This window comes from Budorcas taxicolor, chromosome 14 (assembly GCF_023091745.1).
Source record: "Budorcas taxicolor isolate Tak-1 chromosome 14, Takin1.1, whole genome shotgun sequence".
Lineage (NCBI taxonomy): Eukaryota > Metazoa > Chordata > Mammalia > Artiodactyla > Bovidae > Budorcas > Budorcas taxicolor.
In genome coordinates, this window is record NC_068923.1 from 21,999,554 (window position 1) to 22,019,047 (window position 19,494).

Sequence of the window (19,494 nt, forward strand, 5' to 3'; positions counted from 1 at the left end):
TTCATTAACTTTTCTTGGAGTATAGTTGCTTTACAATGTTGTGTTGCTTTCTGCTGTACAGCAGAGTCAGTCAGCTCTATATTTACATATGTCCCCTCCTTGCTGGATTTCCTTCCCATGTAGGTCCCCGCAGAGCATTGAGTGGAGCTGACTGTCCTACACGTAGATGCTCCTTCGTCCTCTATTTTATACATAATATCAAGAGTGTATGGGTGTCAGTTCCAGTTTCCCAATTCATCCCACCACCCCCATCTTTTCCCCCTTGGCGTCCATAGGTTTAGGAAACAATTTCTAATCCTTGCATATGAGGAGGCATATGTGCTTCTGCAGTCAAGATGCTTGTGTTCCTACTACACGCACGAGAGCATCCCGAACGGGGACTAAGGCCTGATGCTCCCGGAAATCCCACTTGTTAAGTCTGTGAATACTGCGGTCCACGGCGCAGAACCAGAAGGGAGAAAACCTTCCTAAAACGCCGTCCTTCGCGAGCGGAAGGCCAGGTCCCCTGCCTTTCCTCAGGGAGCCCTCACCCGTTTCGGTCAGCTGTGGGAGGCTGCCCTGGGCCTCCGCCTCCCCGGGGCCCCGATGGTGGCACTTACACCGCGCCGGCCTCCCCTGCTGGCGGGTGCCGTACACTTCCATCCCTTCCGCGTCCACACACCAGCACTGCCGCCGCCGGTCACACTGCACGGGCGAGTAATCCCCCGAATCCTGACACTGGGGTAGGTAGGACGCGGCCGTGCTGTTGATGTAGCTGCTGAGCAGAATCTGCTGCTTCTGCAGCTGGCAGAATGACAGACCTGCATGGCAAAGAGCGGCGTCAGAGGAGGGCAGGGCCACCACGCGGGGGTCCGAGCCCCGGAGGACCACGCGCCCTCCCTAGGGGCGGGAGGCAGGGCGGTCCTTCCCACCACCCAAGGAGGCTCCATGAGCTGGCAGCAGCCTCAGGGCAAGCGTTCGGCCTGCCCAACTCTATATCCCAGGATTTGTTCTGACATCCGGCAGGCCGAGCTGGGAAGAGCAGGTTTCATCGTGTCCCCTCAGTCCATGGGATGCCCCAACAGCCCTGGAGCTGAAGAGGTGGGGTGTGAAGGGAGCACAGGCTGGCTGTTGAAATCTTGTCTGAATACGAATTTCCCTCACAGCCTTGTGCAGGAAAGAAGACTCCCTGGGGGGAGTCTTCACCCCTCCGTGCCCGACTTGCCTTCACTATAGAATTAAAACACAACTCATGGGAAAGACCCTGATCCTGGGAAAGACTGAAGGCAAAAGGATAAATGGATGGCAGGGCATGGTGAGATAGCATCACCGACTCGATGGACATGAATTTGAGCAAACTCCAGGAGATAGTGGAAGACAGAGGAGCCTGGCGTACTGCAGTCTCTAGGGTCGCAAAGATTCAGACACGACTTAGCGACTTCAGGTGCGTGAGGACTAGTGACGTTGGTGATTACTGCTCCTACTCAATACCTAGTTGGGGCAGGTGTCTTACGCGCAATTTAAAACCTCACAACCATCAGCGCTGACCCTACAGCAGCTCCAGTATTCATGGTACAGACAAGGACCTGGAGTTCAATGAGAGTGGGGCACCCAACAGAGGTCACTCGGCAGGACCGCTGGGAGTCAGCCTGCTCCCCAAACCAGTGAGCTGGCCCCCAAAATCAGCGCTGCAACAGAGTTTGGCTCTTTTACAGGATAACTGGTTTGAACCTCAATCTCACCATTTTAAGATGAGTGGCTTAAACTGACCTTCGTTTTAGCTTTACTGTGACATGCTTCTTTGACCACTCATCATAGCAATTATTTTAACAGGAAAGTTTTTGCCTTAAGTCTCAAATCTTAGAAACATCCCAGTTGGGAAAACACTTCTTGAGCAAGAGGGTGCTTTCTGGTTTCAGAGGATTTTGAAGTCTTTTCCCCGATGCATCCTTAGCATCAGACGGTGGGGCCTGGCACAGGGGGATGTCAGAGGCTACTTGCTGAACACATGACTTGATTGTCCCATTGATTTTCGCAGCAGTCCCATACGAGGCAGGGCCTAATTCAAAGAGGATGATCCCGCAGCCCAGAGGGAGACTAGCCCTGGATGCACCTGAGCCCAGGGCTGTATCCAGGGTGTGAGCTGCCCCCTGCAGTTCCTCCCCTTCCTACTTACAGGCTGCAGGCCGCCCGGGCTGCCGGCTACCAGGCACTTCCCTGCCATCAGCGTCCACACACCAGCAGGAGGCCCCATCCTTCCCGCACTGGACGGTCCTGGAGACAGGAGCCACAATCAGGTACCCTTCTTCCTTTCCCTTCCCTCCAAGCTTTAATTCATTTCAGTTAGGAAAAAGACTGGTGTGGAGCGGGACTGGTGGCTCCAGTTGAAGTCAGGGAGGAGAGGGGGCATCGGAATGTAAATCGTTGGTTGGATCATTGGCGAGTAAATCACTGCCGCCACCACCACCCCACGCACCCTTGTTAAAACAATTACGGTAAAAGGTTTTGGCAGGAAAGGAAGGGACCTCTTTGGTTCTGGCGGGAAGGAAGCATGGATTGGGGCAACAGAGGTCAGATGACTCAGTGTTGATGGGTCTGGGGAAAGCTCCAGTGACAGTGGCCACAGGTCAGCTCCGAGGAAGAGCATAAAGGGCAGGGGGGCGGGGACAGGGAGAAGCTGGGTTTTAAGGCCCCTGGGTGCGCATGGCTGGAGGAGGCCTTACTGGAAGCTGCCGTCCTCGGCGCACTGGGGGACGTAGTCTTCTCGCCTCGCAAAAGCCCTCTCCCTCTGCAGCTCGCATGGGCGGAGCGGCTGGGCGTCCACCTGGTACTCTGCACAAAGGAAGTGATGCCGCTCATGAGAGAGAATCTGCTGCCTGCATTCCAGTTACGGAGACAGGCTCGCTGGAGACACAGATGCTCTTCCGGGTTTCATTTCTAGCACCATCAGCAAGCATATTTCAACTCGCAGTTTTGCAGCTACTCACAAGTTTGACATTAACTCCCCTGATCCCCAGGAAGGTGATGTCACTGTCTTACCCAGGTGGCCATGAGACTCGTTCGGAAAACTAGCCTGTTCAGGATCACACCACTGGCAAGAGAAGGATTCACAGTGGACCCTTGGGCTGTGCGTTCCCCAAGACCATGGTTGGGTCAGGGAACACCGTAAAGGAGGGATTCTTGAGTTTATCCAGGCACTCCTCGCAGACAGAGCACATTCCTGGCCTCAGTGGAGAATGCATGTAACGTGCAGGGGCTTATTCAGAAATCACAGTCACAACTGCTTCCTTTCCAGAGAGGAAACGGCTGAGCCGCAGCTATACTAGAACTCAGGTCTGTTTCACACCACGGGTAGATTTGTGTTTTTCATTACCTGCTAATACCCCATATGGACAATCTAGGACTTGAGATTGTAAAAATAATTTTAAAAACAAACAAACAAAAAAAGAAAACAGCCAATACCAGCATTTGCTAACAGGGTGGGGTGAGGGGAACTAGAATCCAATTAGGAAGATCTAGTTTCCCATCTCCTCTCCACTGATCACTGACTCTGTGACTTCTCAGACCCTCTGTCTCTTCCTCTGAAAAGGAGAGTGCATAACTGACCTCAGGACACTGTGAGGATGAAATGAGGTCACAGATGTTCCAAGGCCCTGGGGCAGATCCTGGCTAACAAGGAGTTGGCCTGAGAGGTCCCTCCCAACCCGACGCTCTGAGACCGCAGGGTCAGAACTCACCAAAGATGTTGGCTGACACCAAGAAGGCTAAGTCCAGCAGACCAAAGACCCACAGGGCCAGGGCCATCTCGGGAGCCCTTCCAGGGAGAAGGGTTCGAAGCTGCTGCCCACCTTAGGGCTCTGGCCAAGGAGCCTTTATAGCACTGCTGCGGGCACTTAGCCCCCACCCACAGGCACTCAGGGAAGCAGTGCCTGCCCTGTTTTCTCTGCTGGTCACAAGGAGGTCCTCCACCTGCGTCTGTTCCCCTGGAGGACACTCATGTGGCCAGTGTGGGGTGAGAATCTTGTGGACGCTGTAGGGGAGCAAAACTGGGGATGAGTGTGTGTGAAAGTCGCTCAGTCACATCTGACTCTCTGTGACCCCATGGACTGCATCCTGCCAGGCTCCTCTGTCTATGAGATTCTCCAGGCCAGAATACTGGAGTGGGTAGCCGTTCCCTTCTCCAGGGGATCTTCCCAACCCAGGGACTGAACCCAGGTCTCCCACATTGCAGGTGGATTCTTGACCATCTGAGCCACCAGGGAAGAACTGGGGGCATGGCTTCATAATTCATCTTCAGGGGTAAAGGCCAAAGTTTGCAACTTGGTGGGCCACACATTCAGGCCCGCCATGAAAGAAACACAATGCTCCCTCCCTCCTCATCCCTGCCCCTTCCTTCCCTCTTTCTAGCCATGTTTCTTTAGCGTCTGATAGAGAAGCAGACACTCTTCTAGGCCATGAGGATACGGCAGGGAACAAAACAGAGAGAGCCATTAACACAGATGTAGGGATTTTGATGAGATAAGCCAAACACACACACACTCATATTCCTAGTCATCCCCCTTTCCCCTGTCCCAGGACTTCAGATAACCAAAAGGCAGCAGGAAGCCTGTCTTCCACACAAAGCCTGCACATCAGTGAGCTTTCTCCAGTTGCTTCTCCCATCAAAAGGTGGGCGATGGAGACAGGCTCTACGGGTGTTCAGAAGGTAGGTGGGCAGGTGTGGGAGAGTACTTGGGAGTGAGGGAGATCACAGTGAGCCTTAGGTTTTAGGTAAAGATGATTTGAGAAGACGTGCTGGCATTTACTGGAGAATTGGAATCCCCCAGCTTGGCCCTCTGCAGGCCCCATTGGATGCTAACTCACTTCAGTCATGTCTGACTCTTTGCAACCCCATGGACTGCAGCCCGCCAGGCTCTTCTGTCCTTGGGATTCTCCAGGCAAGAATCCTGGAGCAGGTTGCCATTTCCTTCTCCAGGGGATCTTCCTGATCCAGGGATAGAACCCACGTTGCTAGACACCACGTGGGGAGCCCAAAGCCCGAATCACACAAGCCAAGTCCCGCCCAGGCTACAGAGACGCTGTAATATTACAGTGAGCCTGGCCATGTGCAGCCCTTGCCAGCTCTCCAGGTCCAGGTGTTCTGAAGCAGATGAATTTTCTAAAATGTTGAAACCGGGACTTCCTAGGCAGTCAAGGAGTTAAGACTTGACCTTTCAATGCAGGCGGCAAGGGTTCAGTCCCTGATCGGGGAGCGCCTCGTGGCCAAAAAGCCAGAACATAAAACAGAAGCCACACAGTAACAAATTCAATAAAGATTTTGAAACTGGTCCACGTCAAAACAAATAAACAAAACCCTTTTAAAAAATACAAATGCTGAGACCGTGACTGAGGTCTACCAGAAAGCCCAGCCCACTCCTCACGCTTCCTACCACCCATGCATGCAGGCAGGGATCTTGCACAGGCCAGCCTGTGTGCTGAGTCATTCTTGCTGGCCTGGCCCCTGGGAAGAGGCACAGCAGAGTCAGTGAGTGTGAGAGCCGCCCGGGCTTCCTCCTGAGTGAGAACAGTGTGCCTGGAAGGAGAGGTGCTTCTCTCCACCTCAGCGGTGGAGCGGTGAGCTTGGAGGGAGGCACACCAGGCGCTGCCTCCACACCGTGAAAACCTCTTTCTCATGATGACTCAGCTCCTGCCCACGCTCTCATCTGATGCCCCGCGAGCCAGGAAGATGCTCTATGGAAACTCTAGGCGGCAACTCCTTGGTCTGGCCCCCGTGAGCCTGCTCCTGGCTCGGGCCTCCATCCTCTCTGCAGGCTCCCCACCTCTGGCCCTGTCACCTCTCTCTCCCTCCTGGATCCTCACACAAACACAGTGCCTTCTTGTTCATCTCCTTCATTCTTGAAGACTAGGGTGCTGTGTATAATAATCCCGATGGCTCAGCTGGTAAACAATCCACCAGCAATGGAGGAGATACAGGAGACAGGGGTTCGATCCCTGGGTGGGGAAGATCCCATGGAGGAGGAAATGGCAACCCACTCCAGTACTCTTGCCTGGAGAATCCCATGGACAGAGGAGACTGGCAGGCTGCAGTCCACAGGGTCGCAGAGTCGGACACAACTGGGCAATTGAGCATGCATGCAACAAACACGGGGAAAAAGAGAGAACCACTGGAATCCAGGGGAGAAAACTGCTTCAAAGCAAACATCAGATGCCACGGTTTCTGGCTCCACAGAAAAGCACTAACCAGCCGTCTCTCCTGGAATCCCGCTTGCTGCCACGTTGCTGGGTCCCCTGCCACAGCTTTGGACAACTACTCTCGTCTCCCACAGAACCAGTGACTCAAAGCCACGTTCCTCTTTCTCCCTGGTTGCCAAAGCAATAATCAAAAGTCCTGGAACTTGACTTCTGCTTCCAGAAGATGAAATACACACATTCTTCCCCTATTCCTCCAGCTAAGTACATTTAGAGCCCCTCAATATTATATGTAACGCAAACAGAAGAAGACACTAAAAGATGGATACGAACACAGTCATCGAGCAACCTCAGAACGAGAGAAACAGGATAGTAGTAAGTTCCCTGAATGTTACCTTGCCTCACACATCTCATACTCGTGTTAGAGAAACCAGCAACTAGAAATGCCAGAAGCAAAGATCCCAGAAAAGCCCCAAGAAAAGCCTTTTTGAGCCAAAGGTCCAGGAAAAGGCAGCCTGCAAGACAGAAGATTTTTAGACAATAATTATTCTATTCTTGCAAACCTCACAGAAAAAAACAAATAAACAAACTGTGGTTCCACCCCCACCCATGCCAACAAAAGCCCAGCTAGGGAGCCTAGAATTCCATTCTTACCAAACTAAGGAGTCTCTCCAAGCTAGGATGGTGACTAAAAGGCCACGTGAGAAGCCAGAATTTTTACCCCAGCTGGGCAGTCATGAGCCCCCTCTCCCTGTGGGGTCAGTGGAGACCACACAGGCAGCCTGAACTTCCACCTGCCCCCAACCAGCAATAATAAGGATGCCGACCCACCCAGCTAGGGTGGCATCAGCAGTGACCCCCAGGGGAGCCTAAACACCCACACCCAGAGATCTCCATCAAAGTAGTCATGCTCGCACCTCAATGAGATCCTCCCACGAGTACCAAGGGCTTGGCCTTGGACAAGCTGCCTAATCTCTCCATGCTCCAATTTCTCATCTATGAAGCTGCAATGTTATTGGTGCCCAAGCTTATAGGATGATGTGATTGCTAAATACATAAATATAAGATGCATAGCACAGGGCCTGGCCCACAGTAAGCACCCAATGTTATTTTTCTTGTAAACATGAGAGATTTCCAGTGGTGGCGACCCCGGACATTGGTCTCATCTAAGGGGCATGTCCTTCCCTCCAACATGTTTTAAATCTCTTCACTTCTACTTCCTCTTTGAGTTTACTGTGGTACACTGAAGGTGTACAGATGAGGTGCCTGGCGAAGCCTCATCTGCTAGTGTGGGTGGGCAGTCATCCCCAGCCCTGTCCCACAGTGACCACTGTCCTGGAGTTTTAAGAAAGTGGAAGTTTCTCAGTCATGTCTGACTCTTTGTGACCCCATGGGCTGTAGCCCACCAGGCTCCTCTGTCCATGGAATTCTCCAGGCCAGAATACTGGAATGGGTAGCCTTTCCCTTTTCCAGGGATCTTCCCAACCCAGGGATCAAACCCAGGTCTCCCACATTACAGGTGGATTCTTTACCATATGAATCACCAAGGAAGCCCAGAGTTTTAAGAGGGTGCCCTTAAACCTTAGCCTTGTAAATATTTCTTCCTCATTTTTTTTTTTTTTAGCTGAAGAATCATCCCAGCTCATTGTATCCACAGTTGATGGCACCAGGGAACTGGTGGGACCATGTCAACTGTAAGAAAAATGAACAATGTAAGAGTTGTGAGTTTGTTTTATTCAAGAACCCATGGTAAAGAATCTGCCTGCAATGGAGGAAACCCGGGTTCAATCCCTGGGTTGGGAAGATCCCCTGGAAAAGGGAGTAGCAACCCACTCCAGTATTCTTGCCTGGAGAATCCCATGGACAGAGGAGCCTGCTACAGTCCATAGTGTTGCAAAGAGTTGCACATGACTGAGCAGCTTTCACTTACTGAGGAGCCTGAACACCTACACCCAGAGATCTCCATCAAAGTAGTCATGAGAGACAGCCTTTGAGGATATAGAAGCACCAGCTTCCAAGTGCTTTCTGGCTAGGAGATGCATGCATTTGGGCATACACCTTGGTTAAAGATCACTGCTAGTCACAAAGAACAAATATCTTGAGTTAATCATTCAGTACTTTCATTGTATGGGAAGATGCAAGAATCTGAGTTCAGTAAAAAATCTGCCTGAGACATTCATCTGTCTAAGGGGCTGTTTTCCCATAGCACGGAGTGGCTCCTCTGTTCTTCACCCTGAGCTTTCTGCAGGTGCTTTGCGGGTCACTGACCGCAGTGACTGACAACGTAATCCTTGTGGAACTGGGTGAGGAGCAACGCTCTTGGTTCTGCTTTGTTCACAGCCAGAGCCTGATGCTCCTGAAGCACTGCTCTTCCCCACTTTTCACTCTGTGTTTTGAGCAGTACATGTTTTGTTTTATTATTTTCCACAGTAGAGGAATATAATGCTGACATTTCAATTTCCATGGTGGTTCCCCTTTTACTTTTAGGAAGGCTCAGACAATTTTCTAACACTTTGAATAGCTTCTTAAATCATTCGCTTTTCTTCTCTGGTTCATTTTGGATTAGTTTCATTTGCTAGATTTGAGTCTTTCCCTCTTGGCCCACTTTCCTAACTGAAAATGCATATATTTAACAAATGTGTCTCTAGGTTTTGTCCTTTTGGGTCTCTTAGATTGGAAGAAATCAAATCAGGAAACTCTAGGACTGCCAAAGCATCAGTTATTCAGACTAATCTTGTCTGCTGCCACTTCTGTCACAGTCAAGGCATTCTCCCAACCAGCCAAGAAACCAGTCGTGGATTCCATCTTGCTTTGCCTGGCTTCTCTTCAATAGGTTTCTTATCTGTGTGCCTTACTTTGTGTGTTTGTGTGTGTGTGTGTGTGTGTGTGTGTGTGTGAGCACGCAAGTGCCCTCAGTAGTGCCTGACTCTTTGCGACCCCATGGACTGTAGTCCGCCAGGCTCCTCTGTCCATGGGATTTTCCAGGCAAGAACACTGGAGAGGGTTGCCATTTCCTCCTCCAGGGGATCCTCCCGACCCAGGGATCGAACCCTTGTCTCCTGCATTGGCAGGTGGGTTCTTTACCACTGAGCCACGTGGGAAGCCTGTGCCTTGCTTCAAGAGGCATCGTTTGATAAGTTTCTCAGGCACGTTCCTCAGGGCAGAAGTAGTATTTGTGCCTCCACCTCTGCGCAAAGGTGGCTGCCTCACTTTGAAACTCCCTGAAATTACCTGGAGTATTCTGTGCTGATCTTCATGGTCTAATCTTCCCACATCTGTCTAGATTTCCTATGAGCACTGAACACAGTGGCTCATTCAAGGTGTTAGACAGAAGACATTCTTCTATACTCTCCTGGGTTCTCCTGGCTAGTCTAAGAATTAGGTCAACATGAGACAAATGAACAGGGGAAAATCAAAAGTTTAGTAACACTTGTACATGGGAGAGACCCATGACAAGTGAATAACGGGCCCAAATGGCCCAAATCTTCAACTTAAATACTATCTTCAGCTTTAGAAAAACAAGGATATTGGGGGTAGTGATTTGGGATTTTGAAGGGGAGGAAAGCAATTGGCATGGAGATGGAAAAGCAAATGTTCGGTAAACAAATACTTGCTGGGCCAGGAAGATTTAATGAGTCCCAGAGTGAACTGATGAACTATGGATGGAGCTTCATGACATTGCACAGGGGACAGGAATCAAGACCATCCCCAAGAAAAAGAAATACAAAAAAAGCAACATGGCTGTCTGAGGAGGCCTTACAAATAGCTGTGAAAAGAAGGGAAGCAAAAAGCAAAGGAGAAAAGGAAAGATATACCTATTTGAATGCAGAGTTCCAAAGAATAGCAAGGAGAGATAAGAAAGTCTTCCTCAGTGATCAATGCAAAGAAATAGAGGAAAACAATAGAAAGGGAAACACTAAAGATCTCTTCAAGAAAATTAGAGATACCAAGGGAACATTTTTTGCAAAGATGGGCTCAGTAAAGGACAGAAACTGTATGGACCTAACAGAAGCAGAAGATATTAAGAGGAGGTGGCAAGAATACACAGAAAAACTGTACAAAAAAGATCTTCATGACCCAGATAATCACAATAGTGTGATCACTCACCTAGAGCCAGACATTCTGGAATATGAAGTCAAGTGGGCCTTAGGAAGCATCGCTACGAACAAAGCTAGTGGAGGTGGTGGAATTCCAGTTGAGCTATTTCAAATCCTAAAAGATGATGCTGTCAAAGTGCTGCACTCAACATGCCAGCAAAAACTCAGCAGTGGCCACAGGACCGGAGAAGGTCAGTTTTCATTCCAATCCCAAAGAAAGGCAATGCCAAAGAATGCTCAGACTAATTCACAATTGCTTCATCCCACATGCTAGCAAAGTAATGCTAAAAATTCTCCAAGCCAGGCTTCAGCAATATGTGAACTGCGAACTTCCAGATGTTCAAGCTGGTCTTAGAAAAGGCAGAGGAACCAGAGATCAAATTGCCAACATCTGCTGGATCATGGAAAAAGCAAGAGAGTTCCAGAAAAGCATCGATTTCTGCTTTATTGACTATGCCAAAGCCTTTGACTGTGTGGATCACAATAAACTGTGGAAAATTCTGAAAGAGATGGGAATACCAGACCACCTAACCTGCCTCTTGAGAAACCTATATGCAGGTCAGGAAGCAACAGTTAGAACTGGACATGGAACAACAGACTAGTTCCAAATAGGAAGAGGAGGATGTCCAGGCTGTATACTGTCCCCCTACTTATTTAACTTCTATGCAGAGTACATCATAAGAAACGCTGGGCTGGAGGAAGCACAAGCTGGAATCAAGATTGCCGGGAGAAATATCAATAACCTCAGATATGCAGATGACACCACCCTTATGGCAGAAAGTGAAGAGAAACTAAAAAGCCTCTTGATGAAAGTGAAAGAGGAGAGCGAAAAAGTTGGCTTAAAGCTCAACATTCAGAAAACGAAGATCATGGCATCCGGTCCCATCACTTCATGGCAAATAGATGGGGAAACAGGGGAAACAGTGGCTGACTTTATTTTTTGGGGCTCCAAAATCACTGCAGATGGTGATTGCAGCCATGAAATTAAAAGACGCTTACTCCTTGGAAGGAAAGTTATGACCAACCTAGATAGCATATTCAAAAGCAGAGACATTACTTTGCCAACAAAGGTCCATCTAGTCAAGGCTATGGTTTTTCCAGTAGTCATGTATGGATGTGAGTTGGACTATAAAGAAAGCTGAACGCTGAAGAATTGATGCTTTTGAACTGTAGTGTTGGAGAAGACTCTTGAGAGTTCCTTGGACTGCAAGGAGATCCAACCAGTCCATCCTAAAGGAGATCAGTCCTGAGTGTTCATGTGAAGGACTGATGCTGAAGCTGAAACTCCAATACTCTGGCCACCTGATGGGAAGAGCTGACTCACTGGAAAAGACCCTGATGCTGGGAAAGATTGAGGCAGGAGGAGAAGGGGACGACAGAGGATGAGACGGTTGGATGGCATCACCGTCTCAATGGACATGGGTTTGGGTGGACTCTGGGAGTTGGTGATGGACAGGGAGGCCTGGCGTGCTGTGGTTCATGGGGTCACAAAGAGTCGGACACGACTGAGTGACTGAACTGAACGGAACTGAGGGTGGACTCTGATCTCTAGGCCCTGCTGAGTTTTCCCCACCAGACATTGCCCATGTTCTCTGCTGATATCTGCAGTGACAGCTCTATTATGGAGCAAGCCCTCTACCTAAATCCTTTCAGATAGCTGTGAGCAAGACCAGTCTTTTCTTGAGTCTTTTGGGCCTTGATTGTTTTCAGCTCAAGATAATCCATATTGCCAGAGAGACATTTGGGGGATGGCAAAAAAATTCTGTTTCCCTATAAAGAGATGGTCCCTCCTCTCTATGAGCCTTCCATTTGTGACTTTAAGATAGAACTTCTCAAAATAGTCTGCTGATCCTAGACCTGTCTGTCTGTGGAGAATTTCCAACAAAAAAGAGCCAAGATCTGACCATGCAGTCTGGCCTAGTCCTCTCAATTAACTTGTGTCTGCTTGTTCTAGTGTCTCTTTTCAAGACAATTTAATCGCCCATGCAACACTATCACTCACTATCAACCTACAGTGGCCTTCCAAGCCCCATTTTCTAATTGAAATCTGGCCAGTCTCCCTTGTAAGATCTCAGCCTTTCTCCCAAGCAACACTCTCTTCTTCTATCTTTGAAGTTTGTTTTCAATCTTCCAATGCTCCCGTGCTGACTGTAAGAAAGAAGAATGCTTTTCTAATGAAGGCATTTTCTCCTTGATTTCCTGGGCAAGACTGACTCCTAGAGACAGAGTGTTTCAAGAACAAAACTTTAAATTGTAGGGTTGTCATAATTTTACTGAATTCTCTTTCTGAAACTAAAAAGACAGCATAGTATAATTATCCCCTCACATTCCTCTCTTATAACTTTTTAAATTATATATTTTACAGTTTTAGATTTACAGGAAAATTGAGCATACAGTACAGAAAATTCCCATATTCCCTTTCTCCAGTTTCTGGTAGTTTGGTATCTTGCGTTACTGTGGTACAGTTGTCACAATTAATGAAACAATACTTATACACTATTTTTAACTAAAGTCCACAGTTTACAGTTTCATTTTTTTTTTCTTTCCATTTTGAAATAAGTTGTCAACTTGTTCCAAAGTTGAAACAGTAATACAGAGTTCCCAATACTCTTTAACCAATTTCACCTAATATTAACATCTTACACAACCATATCATAATCAACAAAACTAAGAAACTATCAATACAATACTATTAACAAAACTACAAACTTTTACAGGCTTCCACCAGCTTTTCGACCAGTAAATTTTTTTTTTCCTGCTCCAGGATCCAATCCAGGATCTTACATTTAATTTACCTATAAGGCCTCCTTAGTTTTCTCCCTAGAAAATATCTGGAAATATTCAAAAATTCTAGGATTAATAAGTGAGTTTAACAATGTCATCAGATACAAGATATTTTTTAAAGATCAAGTTTATTTATATTCTAGTAATTAAACATCTGAAAACAAAATTGAGAAAACAATTCCATTTACAGTATCATCAGAAAGAATAAGATACTCAGAAACAAATTTAACAAAATAAGTGCAAAATCTGAACACTGAAAACTACAAAATATTGCTAGGGGAAAAGAAAAAAACAAACCAGAAATGCTAAACAAATGGAGAAACACACCATGCTCTTGAATCAAAAGATTCAATAGTGTTAAGATGGTTAACTTATCTGTAGATTCAGTGCAATTCCTGTCAAAAGTCCAGCAGGCTTTTAAAAGAAAGTAACAAATCTGAGAAGGGGATGACAGAGGATGAGATGGTTGGATGGCATCACTGACTTGATGGACATGCGTTTCAGCAAGCTCCAGGAGCTGGTGATGGACAGGGAGGCCTGGTGTGCTGAAGTCCAAGGGGTTGCAAAGAGGCAGACACAACTGAGTGACTGAACTGAACAAACCTGATCCTAGAACTTTTATAGGAATGCAAAAAAACAAAAACAAGAAAACACTAGAATTGGCAAAATACAGGCAAGAAACAAGAACATAGTTAAAGGAATTATACCTAAGTGATTCCAAACCTTAAAGCCACAGTAATCAAGATAGTATGACATTTCACTGAGGACAGACATCTAGATCAATGAGAAGAGAATACAAATACCTGTGGAAATAAACCTACATAATTATGGTCAATTGATTTTTGATAAAAAGACCGAGGTAATTCAAAGGGAAAATAATATTTTCAACAACGGGCACTGGCACAACTGGATAACCACATGCAAATTAAAATGAAGTATCACTGCACACCTATTACAATGGCTAACATGCAAAACATTGGCAAACGCCAAACACCGACAAGGAGGGATGCGGAACAACAGGCGCCCTCCTTCATTCGGTTGGCCGTATTTTTAGGTCTATTTCTAGATTCCCTATTCCGTACTACCAACCTACATCTGTCTTTATGCTACATCTACGCTGTCCCGGCTACTACAGCTTAATAACCTCAAATCAGAAACTGCATGCCCTTCAACTTGATTTCTTCTTTTTCAAAATTGCTCAGGATATTCTCGTTTCTTCACATTTCCATATAAAATTTGAATCAGTTCGCTAATTTCTGCTTCAAAAAGTCTGCTGGGATTTCACATGGGATTGCACTCTATTAATGTTTTGGGAGAACTGACATTTTAGCAGTATTGTGTCTTTCAATCCATGTTCTTAGTATTTCTATTTACCCCATCTTTATTCTAGGTAGGCATTGTTTTGTAGTTTTCTGTGCACAGGTTCTGCATGTTTTCAGATTCACTGTGAAGTTTTTTCTTTGATGTTATCGAAAATGGCATTTAAAAAAATTCTAATCTCCAACAGCACCTTGCTAATGTAAAGAAATCTTAATTCTAGAGGCATTTTTGGTAGGTTCCTTAGGCTTTTCCAAGTACATGTCACTTGCAAATATTTTTTCTTCCTTTCTAAGTGCTATCTATGCCTTTCATTTTTCCTCCTTTATTGCCCATGCCCTATTGCAGTAGTAGGACCTACACATTGTTGGATAATAACGGTGATAGTGGATATTCTGGGTTTGTTCCTTATTTCAGAGAAAGTATTCCTTTACCATTATGAGGTTTGTCTCCTGATAGGTGCTCTATATTGTTATGCAAATTCTTATTCTAGTAGTTTTTAATCATGAATGGACACTGAAATTTATGAAAACCCTTATCTTAGTGAATTAACATAATTCATTGACTTTGAACTACCTTTGTATTCCTGTGGAATACCCAACTTGATCCTGATATATTACACTTCCTGTATATCATTGTATTCATGTAATTATTTTGTTGAGGACTGTGTCTATATTCTACACGTGTTACTCTAATTTCCTTTCCTTGTAGTGTTTTCTTCTGGTTCTGGCATGAGGTTAAAAAGTTGGTCTTGAAAAATACGTGTTTCTTTCTTGTCAGTGCTTGTGTAAAATCAAGGCTTCTTCCTTAAATGTTTGATATAATTCACATTTAGGCCTGGAATTTTGAAGGAACATTTTCAGTTACAAATTCAATTTATTTAATTTAAGTAGATTTGCTAACTTCTGCCTTTGAGGAATTTTTGTTTCACGTAAGCTGTGTTTTTTTCTCTATATCCCTTTTAAAAATTGTATGTTTGATATGTTGTAATGTTACCTCTTCGGTTTTAATTTTCAATCAGTCTATGTAGGAGTTAACCAGTTTTATTTTCCATGCAAAGAATCAGCTTTTTTGTTTATATTGATACTTCCCTTTTGTGTGTCCATTTGATACTTCATAGATTTCACACATTTCTTTCCATTTATTTTGGTTTTAAAATGCCTTATTTTTAAAATCTTAAACCAATGATTTTGTACCTTTCTTATTTAAAATTTCTAGTTTTTTTAAAAACTGAGGTATAATTGACATTAGTTTGAAGGGTACAGTATGAGTCAAAATTTGCATATATTGCAAAATGATCACCACAGTAAGTAGTTAAAATCTGTACCTTGCTTTTTATTATAATCATTTAAAATGGTAAATTTCCCTCTAATATTGAGCTGCATCCCACAAAATTTAACATAATGTGGTTTCCTTTTCATTCACCCATTTTATAATTTAACTTATAACTTTTTTGAGTCATGGATTGTTTACAAGTATGTTGATAATTTCCAAACACTTTGGAGTTTTTTCAGATATTTAATACCAGTTTCCAGGATAATTTCATTATTGTTGGAGAACATGTTACGCATTTCAACTTTAAACAAGTTGAGACCTTTTATAGCCTAGTATGTAGTCCATCTCTTTGACTGTTCTGTGTGTTTTAAAAAGGAAATTCCTACTCTCATGTTGTTGGGTGGAGTGTCCTCTCAATGTCAATTAGGTTGAGTATTCATTCTTGTTCCAGTGTTCTGTCCTGATATTCTGGCTACTTGTTCCATCGATTAGTGTTAAAGGAGGGCTGAAATCTTCAACTATAATTGCAGACTTCTCTATTTTATATTCAGTGATACTAGTGATTAGTTCACCAAGTATTTTGATACTCTATTATGAAGCCTATAAACACAGTTTTAAATTGCCATTCTTTGTGTTTATGGGCAAAAGTATGATAAAGACTTGTAAGTATAAAAGAAGACAACATTCTATTAGGAAGTAAAATAGAAAGGCAAAAAATAGAATATAAAAACTGAAAATTTCCCAAATGTTAAAAAGAAGAGCTTGCTTGTGTACTTTTAAAACAGATGTTAACTAACAAAACGGTATTGATTCTATTTCAACATTGATAAGAGGTTGATTTTAATTGCCCAATATTTACAAATTAGAAATCACACTCTGCAACTGTTTAAATTTATGATGAGCAATTTCAAATGGCAGACTCAAAGCCCCGCTGCCCACAGCATTGTCCCCAACTGCACTTATTTACTTGGGCTTTTTCCTCCCTCTTCCCTCCTTTTCTCTCTTCCTCATTCCAAACTTCCTTGGATGATCTAAGTACAAGTCCTTAGCTGACTAAGTACACTCCAGTTTTGTCTCCGGATGTACTTTCAGGGTACCAGAAACGGATGAGAATGTTTCGAAATTCCTATGGAGAGGTCACAGTCAAATAACATTCAGAAACGACTGTTTTAATTGCAGGTTTCCCAGGTGGCGCTGGTGGTAAAGAATCCACCTGCCAATGCAGAAGCAGCAAGAGATGTGGGTTTGATCCCTAAGTTGGGAAGATCCCTTGGAGTAGAAAATGGCAAACCCCTTCAGTATTTTTGCCTGGAGAATTCTATGGACAAAGGAGCCTTACAGTCCATGGGGCTGTAAAGAGTCAAGACATGACTAAGTGACTGAGCACACAAACCCTGTTTTAATTAACATATAGATTCTATTTCCCCCAAACCTCTCCACCTACAAGACTATTTATCTTTTCTTTTGCCTCCATGGTTCCTTGTACTCTTTGACATCACTTATCTTGTTGAAAAAATATTTTTTTTAATGTTTCCATTAGGCTATATAGACTGTGATTCTATTAACATTAATTTCACGCCCAACCATATAACTTAATGGCTGGCAAACAGATGACATTCAATGTGTCTACCATATTTAAGTTTCAACTTTACAATTTACTGTATTTGCTTCATTAAACCCTCAAAACCCAGGTTCTAAGCTAGGTATTATTCCTTTTAACACATAAGAAAAGCAAAGCTCGGAGAGGTTATTGCTAGTAAATTGCCAAAGCAAAAAATCTGAGAAGAGAATTACAAAGCTCCTTTCTGTTTCACCATAGGAAATATATTATCTACTGGCATGGTCCCTCCATAGCTTGGTACAATGACAGTATTAAGACATCTCCAGTGATGGACTGCTTCTCTTAGGAAGAGAAATCAAAGCCTGAAGTACTGTCTGCATTTGAAGCGACACAACAAACAAACAATTTTCCAGAAGAGGAAAATAATATGAAGGCAAGAGATGGAAGCCATCCATGGAAATCATGAGGCTATACACTTAAATGAATTTGAGAACTGATTAGGCAAAGTACAAAAGATCCAGATTACACAGATATAACTTGGTTTGAAATAGGGAGTCACTAAGGATTCCAGAAAAGAAATGACAAGAATATGGGAAACACACCTGCAAGGAGAACACAAGCTGGAACAAAACTGGGTTTGCATCTTGAACCTGTGAAGTCTCTAAATGTTTCTAACCCTCAGCTTCCTGTCCTCCTCCTCCTCAGCTTGAAAATGATCCTGTTCCACCTCTCCACAAAAGAACTAAATCAGATGCTACAGGTAACACGTACAATACCTGGCACAGAGCCATCACTCAGTATTAAACCCCTAGCCTGATAGTGATCATTTTGATGAATCAGAATGAAAATTAAAATTTCAGAAGCCCATAGTATTACCGTCATGATGTGATTTTATAAAAAACGGTGTCCTACTAAGTGGGATTCAGAAGGAAGATGACACCATCCACTTTGAGGAACCAGCACAACCAGTGAAGGAATGAACTAGGGTGGAGGGGGCTGTGGGTTTCCACCCAGGGCTCTTAGAAGATGTGATAACAGAGAGAATGAAGCTGGCAGGAGATCCTGTTGGCTGGAGGAAATGAGGTCCTTCCCTTCATCTTGAAAATACAGAATAAGAACATTTGAGAGGATGTAAGTCAGTGGAAATAAGGTGAATGTGGGAAAAAGGATTTCACCTTAAATAATGAGAATAATTAATTTCCTTTAAGGAAAGTGTACACTGCTCTTAAGTTTGAAAGTCAGCAGAACCACACAATGAGTATGAAGAAGTACAAACTATACTTATCAGTAGCAGACTAAGAAGGATCTCTCCCTACAGTGTCTGTCTACTCTGTCTGGGTGGCAATGAAAAGTTACCTTTTCAAGAAACACCCTCCCTAGTTTACTGCTTATATTTAGATGTATATACTCACATTTTTTTTAAAGTAAGACTAAGTGGAAAGAAAACCAACTCCTCCGAAACCTCGAACAATGGACTGCCTTGTCAAAAACAAATTCACTCACCTAAATACAGAATGAGTCAGCAGCCTGTCGTTGCTAAAAGGCTTCAACCAATTTTTGATACACTCTGTATTATTAATAAATGGAGATGTGCGTACAAGTAATTCAATACAGATTTACTTGAAAATATAAATTAAAAACTTCAGACTCCCAATTCATATGCATTAAAGCAGAGCAAGAATTCAATATTCTAATTATTAATGAAACTTCTAGTCAGCTGGCTATCAAAGTGATCTAATTTTAAGATGTCCCAAGAAAAAATGCACATTAATTTAACTATGGTCATCAGGGGCTGAGAATATGAGTGTTACTAGGCACAAAAGGTCCCTCGAGCATGTGACAAGAATCTGGGCAACACCACTGTTCACAGCCTGTTAAGAATGCTATTTGTTCCATTCTGAAAAACAGATAAATGTCTAGAATTTAACAATAGGGAAAAGATTAGGGTCATTATTTTAAAACACAAATGAAAAAATAAAGTATCAACCCTGAAAAAGAGACATTAGAAAATTTACTCCACACGTGAAATATAGGCACTATCTTTTTTTACTTTAATACTCATATTTAATAACTACCTTGTATCTCCTCTACTAAAGCTTTTCATTTCTCAGTAAGGTCTCTCACAACGGTAATGCATCATAAGTAAATACATAGGGCTGTATTTTATGTCTATGATCTTTGGCACATGGGTCAAGTTGGAGAATCTCAAAAGGCAATAAAAATTTCTAGTTACTGCTTTGCACATTCTTTTAATCATCTTTACATCAAAATATAAGGCCGCAAAAAGGCAAG

General features: G+C 44.2%; 1 protein-coding gene across 1 annotated transcript in view; it reads right to left on the minus strand.

The window, feature by feature from the left end:
* The window catches only part of TG (thyroglobulin), a 231,434-nt gene extending 227,651 nt beyond the window's left edge, over positions 1-3,783 (minus strand). The window contains exons 1-4 of the mRNA XM_052651771.1: positions 3,717-3,783; positions 2,703-2,811; positions 2,156-2,253; positions 600-800 (exon numbers count right to left, since the gene is read on the minus strand). Coding sequence (XP_052507731.1) covers positions 600-800; positions 2,156-2,253; positions 2,703-2,811; positions 3,717-3,783 — 475 coding nt within the window. The remainder of the gene's footprint in view (positions 1-599; positions 801-2,155; positions 2,254-2,702; positions 2,812-3,716) is intronic.
* Positions 3,784-19,494: the final 15,711 nt, after the last annotated feature.